This window comes from Triticum aestivum, chromosome 1D (genome assembly GCF_018294505.1).
Source record: "Triticum aestivum cultivar Chinese Spring chromosome 1D, IWGSC CS RefSeq v2.1, whole genome shotgun sequence".
Taxonomy (NCBI): domain Eukaryota; kingdom Viridiplantae; phylum Streptophyta; class Magnoliopsida; order Poales; family Poaceae; genus Triticum; species Triticum aestivum.
The window spans coordinates 344,709,950-344,718,462 of NC_057796.1; the positions used below are offsets into that span (position 1 = coordinate 344,709,950).

The 8,513-nt window shown below is 46.4% G+C and overlaps 2 protein-coding genes across 2 annotated transcripts; one reads left to right on the plus strand and one right to left on the minus strand.

The window, feature by feature from the left end:
* The first annotated feature begins 890 nt into the window (after positions 1–890).
* Positions 891–1,988, plus strand: LOC123169769 (membrane protein PM19L). Its single transcript, XM_044587640.1, has 3 exons — positions 891–1,126; positions 1,215–1,480; positions 1,571–1,988. The coding sequence occupies exons 1-3, from the start codon at positions 1,000–1,002 to the stop codon at positions 1,691–1,693; spliced, it is 516 nt and encodes a 171-aa protein (XP_044443575.1). The 5' UTR covers positions 891–999; the 3' UTR covers positions 1,694–1,988.
* An 11-nt stretch (positions 1,989–1,999) lies between these two features.
* Positions 2,000–3,768, minus strand: LOC123169760 (GDSL esterase/lipase At5g45910). Its single transcript, XM_044587631.1, has 3 exons — positions 3,401–3,768; positions 3,099–3,311; positions 2,000–3,001 (listed from the first exon to the last, which is right to left on the minus strand). The coding sequence occupies exons 1-3, from the start codon at positions 3,678–3,680 to the stop codon at positions 2,268–2,270; spliced, it is 1,227 nt and encodes a 408-aa protein (XP_044443566.1). The 5' UTR covers positions 3,681–3,768; the 3' UTR covers positions 2,000–2,267.
* Between the last annotated feature and the right edge of the window lie 4,745 nt (positions 3,769–8,513).

The window sequence follows — 8,513 nt, forward strand, 5'->3', positions numbered from 1 at the left end:
TCTAACATGTAATGGATCCTAGGAATGGAGAAGATCGGTTTGTAGGGTCTTCCTCCATCGTTATCAGCAACGTAACGGATCCTACTACTCTCAAAGTTGTAGCGTGCCACTATTGCGTCTGATCTTGATCTTACACCGCAGAACCTTTACATCACATTGGCCTCAAAGCAACTTGTGATTGACATTGTATTTGATGCAGGATCGGTACAGAGCTATAGTGAAGGAAATCAAGGCTATGCCATCTAGTTCTGCGAATTGCAAATTCGTCTTGAGCGTCAAACTCAAGGCCCATAATCTAGCCAAGTTCTCTCATTCTTTAGATCGTGGAACCCACGTCTCGCTTGCCCAACCCCGTGATCATCTTGGTATTTCCATCTGGTTAAACCCTGATCAATAAAGCTTGGCTGATTATTATACTAAAAAAAGCTGAATACTTATGGTTTATCGTTAAAGTGTCCAAAAAAGTTGAAAAATTGTGGTCAATTGCCAAGTTGTCATAAAACTTATTGTTCCACCTAAATAATCCCCTTAATTTCCTTCCGAAAAGATTGTTCGAAGTTCTGAGGGGTCCTTTCGAGGCTGGCGTTGCCGAGCAAGAGGGAAAAGAACATATGCAATCCATGCTTGAAGCTAAAGCTTTCCCTGTCCACGAGCATATCACCCTATTCACCTGCCGAAGAAAAGAATTCCTGGCCCAGTGCAAGGAGAGGAGAGGAGATCCGTCCCTTGCTCAGCGCGAAAGCAGCAGACCCCGAGCAAAGGCATACCGGCTGGCTTACTCGCAAAGAAACGGCAGAATATCTGTGGCTTCTTCGTGTGCGTCTCTTAGCTGCGCGCCGACCTTTCCACCAGAGGAATGCATTTCGGTGGCGCTTATATATGCCGCCGATCACCACGCCGTGATAGCACCCCACGACCGGAGCGGCATAGCAAAGGGAGCGAGCAGAGCACACGAGCACGTACGGCGCATCCATCCCGTGTTCAGCAGCTAGCAATAGCATGGCGAGCGGGGGCATCAAGACGATGGCCTCGGGCCTCCTGTTCCTGAACCTCATCATGTACGTCGTCGTCGCCGTCATCGCCGGCTGGGCCGTCAACTACAGCATCGAAGACAGCGCCCACTCACGTAAGCCCGTCGCGCGCAAGCACCACATGCATGTGTGCGTGTGTCGCATCGACTACAGTATGTTTGATTTGCTGAGCCGTTGATGCAGTGAGGGGCGCGTCGCCGCCGGTGCGCCTGTTCCCGATCTACTTCCCGATGGGCAACCTGGCGACGGGGTTCTTCATCATCTTCGCGCTCCTGGCCAGCGCAGTCGGCATCTCCACCTCGCTCACCGGCCTGCGCGACGTCACCGAGGGCTACCCCGCCAGCATGATGTCGGCCGCCGCCTCCGCCGTCGTCTCCTGGACCCTCACCCTCCTCGCCATGGGACTGGCGTGCAAGGAGATCAGCATCGGCTGGAGGCCCCCGAGCCTGGTAATTAAGCACCAGTAAATCAATGGAGAATCTGTCGTATCCCTCCTGTGCTTGTGTGACCTAGCTAACGCGGCTCATCTGTGTGTGCAGCGCGCGCTGGAGACGTTCACGATCATCCTGGCGGGGACGCAGCTGCTCTGCGTCGGGTCGCTCCACGCCGGGGCCAACGCGGCCATCGAGCAGACGCCCATGGGTGTCAGAGCAAGGGTCTGATCGGTCGACGCAGGCCGGCCGTCGATGCAGTGTGGTCTATTTGAAGGTGCATCATCATCATCATCTTGGCAAGGAGAATTATTGGTTTGCGTGTGCGTGCGTGTGATGTGAATATGCGGATTATATATGCTACCGTGTCGGCGTTCTCAGGGTGTGTGTGCGCTTGCGGTGAAATTGTCTCCGGCCCGGTGGGGGTGACAATCACATAATATGTCGAGTAGTATTATTCTCTAATTTGTGGGACTCTTGCATTCTGCACAAAATCTGGCAAATATATAACGTTGTTCATGCAAAATCTGGCAAACATTACTAATTCTGGGCTCCATTTATACAACAGCGTATTGAACGATTAAACGGTACGCAACTGGGTCGCTGAATAGAGACAGATGAAGCAGAGCTTTCACAAATTCAGAAGCGGCTCTGTTTTTTTTTTTTGAGGAACACAAGCAGCTCTGTTTTTTTAGACAAAGAAGCAGCTCTGCTTGCGTTGGACACCCACGACCACGAGTTCGCTCGCCCAAATGTGGTTACATCAGACGGAGGCCCAAAACGCCAACAAACGTGACGACCCGCATCAACTGACGGGCGGGCAAGGCTTCTGGCGCGGGAGTTTCACCGCAGCCGGGCACGCGAGCCCTCGGCGATACAGCAGCTCGGTCATGACGCGGTAACCATGCTGCGTGAGGTGGATGCCGTCCCAGTTGGGACGCCTGCTTGGGTCCGCGCACACCGTCGTCCCCGGCGCGCCGCACAGCCTGTTGTTGTCAAAGTTATACTCCCTGCCGCCCGCGCCGCAGCACGCCCTACGCAGGGCCGCGCCGCCCTCGAAGCCGAGCCGCGGCGCGTGGCCGAGGATCTCGAGGTAGGCGGCGAAGTAATCGGCGTAGGCCACCTTCGCGTCCGGGTACGACCGCCGCAGCTCCCCGATGGCGCGGCGCAGGCGCTCGTTGTGCGCGCGCGCCAGGACGTTGAAGGAGACAAGGCAGCCGTCGCCGTCGCGCGGCGATGTGGAGCTCGATGCCGTCGCCGCGCTCAGGTAGCTCGGCAAGCACCCGATGGGGAAGTTGCCCGGGATGACCATTCTCGTGGCGCCCATGTCCAGCACCTCCTTGGCTGCATCTGCTATGGATTGCACGACCTCGGGTACGAGTGAGAGAGCGTGTGCCAAGCTCTCCGCGCTGCGGGTGGCATTGCTGATCGGGTCGTATCTACCGTTCGTCCGCCGGGGCTGTAGGAAGACGTAGTTGTAGTCGTTTCCGCCGATCTCCCCCAGCATCACCAGTGAACTCGCTAGTTTTTTCCGTATCTCTGCGATACAAAGTTAACCTTTTTGCATCAGCTTAATTTGTGCTTTGGTGGCAAGTTAATTAGCATGATGAGAAGGTGAAGGGCAGTAACGCGCTACCTCGAGGGGAGTAGGTGGTGGAGCTCATGAACTTCTTGAACCATCTGAGCTGGACTCCAAGGGAGCTGTTGGTGTGGGGGACGGTGATCCCCCTGTTGGCCAGTGCCGTCGTGCTGAGCGCGGTGGCTCCGGCGACCGCGAAGTTGACGCCGTGCGTGAAATCCGCTCTCCTGTCGAGGTATGGGTTCAGCAGCGGGAGGCCGAGATCTTTAGCTGCACAACCACAAATGCTCACTCGTTCAAAGATCGATATTAAAGAGCAAGCGTGCATCTCATTTCTTGAAGAACAAATGGACATGTACCAAGGAAGTCGATCATGAGGAAGCCGTCGGAGCAACGGCCGGTGGGGCGGCCGACGGTGACGCCGTAGGGAAGGCCCGTGGTGTAACGCAGTATTCCGGTGTCGCCTTCCCGGAGGAGGTTCCCCGTGTCCGAGATGGAGTCCCCGAAGTTGTAGATGGCCGTGATGCCGCCCACCGTTGCCTCCGAAGGCGAGACCTGCGGCGGCGGTGGCGGCGCTGCGACGCCGGTGCCCGCGAGGAGCAGCACCATGAGTAGGCGGCGTGCTAGAGCAAGAGCCATGGATTATTTGTCCTCTTCGTACCCCAAGAACGAGCTGATCCCTACATATATACACGAGTGCGGTACGCAAAGCTAGTGTGCATGTCCCTCTGTCCTCACAGAAATACACAGATACAGTTGGTAGTTATGAGCATTTGGAACGGCAGCGCCAGCAGCCGGTGCAATAAGTCGCTCACACCAAGCCCCTTGACCCGCTGATGAATTTTTGTTGTTACTAGCACACATGCCCGTGCTTTGCAACGGGATAATAAAATTGCATGCCTCTAGCTCATTATAAGAATGGATCAAGACCCCCACATGTCCGTATTCTCTTGTATTGGCACGTGCCCACAATTTCTTTCAATTATAATTACCATCATATTCTTTTTTATTGGCACATGGAAGTCAATAAGTTATGCTGTCCTTTATTTTGAACAAGCCAACTTACCTCGATGTGCCGGATGCGGAGCAAGCCCAGTATGGGAGTGATCGAACTCACGACCACAAAGACAAGACCACATGTCGCTAGCCACTCAAATAAACGCGTCCTGTTAACCAATGGTCAGCGTGAATATTAAAGAATATAATGCAACGTCGAAATTTTTTTTTTGAACTTTTCAAAAACTGATAACTATGTACTGCCAAATATACTTGTCAACGTGAACATTTTCCAAATTACGAACATATGCTTTTTTGAAAATTCCATACATTTTTGGACAAAGCAAGAATAAAAAACTTGAATGGAACATTTCCTGAAATTCACAAATATTTCTTAAAAACATGAACCTTTTATAAAACTACGAACATTTTTTAAGTTGTGAACAATTTTTAAAAATAGGAACATGTTTTGAAGATTCAGAAGAGTTTTAGTAATTTTTTTCTTTAATGAAAAAAATATTTTCAATTTTTGAACATGTCGCGAAAACAAAAATATTTTTCGAATTTGGAACATTTTTTAAATGCATTTTTTTTCCAAATATTGTTTTTTTAAAATACAGTCATTTTTTAACAAAAGGGAATATTTTTTAAATTTGAATTTTTTTGGCACAACCAAAAAATCCACACAATTTTTATAATAGGAACACATTTATGTAATTCGTATTTTTTTATGAATTTATTAATAAGAAATTGCGAACATTTTTCGAATATTTTGAATTTCAGAAAAAAGTAAAAAATAGACTTAGAATGGGAAAAATAAAAAAGAAATAGGAAACAAAATGAGAACAAAACAGAAAAAGAAAAATGGAAACAGAACACAAGCATATTTTTCGAATTTGGAACATTTTTAAAATGCATGTTTCTAATTATTGATTTTTTTAAAAATGCAGTCATTTTTGAACAAGTGGGAATATTTTCTAAATTTTGAAATTTTTTTGGCACAATAAAAAAATCCAAACATTTTTTATAATAGGAACACATTTATGTAATTCGTAATTTTTTATGAATTTTTGAATAAAAATGAAATTGCGAGCATTTTTGAAGATTTGGAATTTGAGAGAAAAAGGTAAAAAATAGACTTAGGATCAGAAAAATATAAAAGAAATAGAAAACAAAAAGAGAACGGAACAGAAAAAGAAAAATGGAAACAGAACCCAAGCATAAATGGGCCGCTGAGTTTTGGGCGCCCTGTGCGTACCTGAAACTATTTACTACCTTGAGCGGGAAATAGGATTTTTTATTGCTATATGGCAGAAAAAATGGGCTGACTTTACGGGGCCATAGTGTGCGCGGCCCATGTACGAAATTCTGCACAAATTGTTTTTCGTTTGGTAATAGACGAACATAGAAAGTTTAGTACCACCTCGGATAGAAAAATAATAATCTATTTGCGGTGAACGGATGAAAAATCGGAGAAACACACCTTGCTTTATTAGTAGGTATAGATATAGATATAGATTTCTCACGTGCGGCGCATATGCATGCTTTTTTTCCTTTTGAATTTTTTCGCACGCAGTTTTAATGAATACATGACCATGCATTGGATGGTCAGAGGGACAGTGGTATCCTCAGCCCACCAGGGTTCAAGTCCTGGTGCCCGCATTATTCCTGGATTTATTTCAGGATTTTCGGCGATGCGATTTTAGTGGGAGGAGACGTTCTCGTCGACTACGAGGCGTCTACGGTGACTTCGTAAATCTCAAGATGATATGCCGGCTTAGTCTGTCGAAGGTGCTCATAATGGTAGTGTGCGTGTGTGTGCGTTCATAGAGGTAAATGTATGCACATATGTTTGAGCGCTCGCGTCTGTACTATGTTAAAATAAAACCTACTTTAAAAAGTAAAACAGTCAAACAACTCCTCAACATACAATTTTTTAAAAAGAATATAACACTCAATATTAAATGAAACTTAAATCTATCTATCTGTTATATACTTATATATTTATAAGACAAGAGACAAATGAGCTATCACGTTTGTTCAGATATGCTATATTATTAGCACCGCCTCTTCCTCCTCCTAAAAAAAAGTAGCTAGGGTTTCTGCCTCTCGCTGGCTCCAACGCAGGTTTGCCTCGTCTCCGGTGGCCCCAGGGCCATGGAGGCGCGGTGGATCCTGCCAAGGGCCGGCGGGAGGGCTTCGTTTTTAGTCGTTCCTTCTAGTTTTATTAGGGTTTGTGTTCTGCTCAGGAAGGCGAAACGGCGGCGGCTTCCTGAAGATGGAATAAAGGTCTCTCCGCCTAGCCCTCGTTCCAGTGGTGCGTCTAGCATCGTTGGTGGGCGTGTGGAGGTGTGTCTCCGGCGGATCTATCTTTGGTGGATTTGCTCGGATCTCGTTGGTGTTCGTCTACGTTCATTTGTCTTCGGATTGGATCCTTCCGATCTACGTTATTCTTCATCTGCGGCGGTTGCTATTCTGGTGCGCTGGTCCTATGGGGTCTTAGCACGACGACTTTCCGACTGTCTACTACAACAAGTTGTGCCCGACTCCGACGATAGAGAGGCGATGACGGGCGGGCGCCTTTGACTCGCTTCAGTGCTTGTAGTCGTCGCTAGGTGGTCTACGAATCTGGATATAATTTTTTATTATTTTTGGTATTCGTTGTACTGCCTTGATTGAAAATGAATAGATCGGAAAATTTCCCGCAAAAAAAAGCACCACTTGATCAAAATAATAAAGGTTGAGATTTAATGTTTTTAAATTAACATGTTAGCACGTAATATGTACCTACGTATTGGACATTGGAATGTCACGTGTATGCATGTATAAGGCAACTAGAATTGGAATAGGATACAAAAGCATGTAGTTGTTGAAAATAATAGACTAGAAAATTACATGCAACAATAACCAACATATCGTCCCAAAAGAAAAGAAAATATCTGTGTGCATATTGGGTCTATCATCAAACAGGTACTCCTATATATTAAATCATGTGTGTTGGCAAACTAACCTGGTTGGATGGTTAGAGGGACTGTGATATCACCAGTCCATCAGGGTTTAAGTCTTGGTGCTCACATTTATTCCTGGATTATTTCAGGATTTCCGGCGATGCACATTCAGTGGGAGGAGACTTTGTAAATTTCAAGATGGTATGCCGGCTCAGTCTTTCGGAGATGCTGATAGGGGTAGGGTGTGCGTATGTGCATTCATAGGGGTGATTGTATACACGTGTATATGAGCGCTTGTGTCTGTACTGTGTTAAGAAAAATCATGTGTGTTGAATAGGAAGTATAGAGCCATAATCCATTACGCTGCCTACATGCAATAAACGTATACTAGATGGATCCCTAAACAATATATTACTAGATGAAGATCCACATATACTAGGAAAGTTCAATAACCCAGATCCATGTATAGAATACATAAGAAAATACATGTGATCCAGGAATTAGCGTGGTTCGAAAGAGAAGGGTTCCTCGATCTGATAGCATGAGAATGGGCTAAAGATTCAGGAGGGAGGTCGAATGTTGAACGATGACAGAACAAGATAAGGCACCTACGAAGTTTCTTACGTGGGTGGGCCAAGCATTTGAGATATATAAGGTCGAAAAGGACAGGCTCCTTGTACTTATTCAATCCCTAGATTTAAAAGCCGAGTCCTCCATTCTAGATACCAGGGAGTTGGAAACTAAAGTGGAGGCGGAAATGAGACTGAAAGAACTGCTTTGAGAGGAGGAATTGAAGTGGGCACTGTGAGCTAAAGTCCGCAAAATCGTCCAAGGGGATGATAACACTCAATTCTTTCATATGATTGCGAATGGCAAGCACCGAAAGAAGAGAATATTCCAGCTTGAGCAGGATGAAGGTACGATTTTAGGACAGGAAAACCTAAAACTTTACATCACCAATTACTATAAGCAGCTGTTTGGGCCTCCGGAGGATAATTTTGTATCCTTGGATGAGTCCAGGGTTGAGGATGTCCCTCAACTTGCCGCTGTTGAGAATGATATTTTGACCGCTCCATTTTCGACGAAAGAGGTGTTTGAAGCAATTTCACAAATGAAGAATAATAAAGCTCCAGGGCCGGATGGTTTCCCAGCGGAGTTTTATAAAAAATGCTGGCATTGCTTCCTAAGAAAACAGAGGCCTTGCGAATTGAGCAGTTCAGGCCGATCTGTCTTCTTAATGCCAGCTTCAAAATTTTCACCAAGGTTGGGACTAATAGGCTTACGCAGATTACGCATTCTGTGGTGCAGCGGTCCCAGACTGCTTTCATGCCGGATAGAAACATCCTAGAAGGGGTTGTGGTCCTACATGAAACACTCCATGAAATCCACACGAAAAAACTAGATGGGGTAGTTTTCAAAGTGGATTTTGAGAAAGCGTACGATAAGGTCAAATGGCCATTCCTTCAACAGGCCTTGCTATGAATCAGGCTTGGAGAAACCAGGTAGAATCTTTCACGCAAAAAGTGAG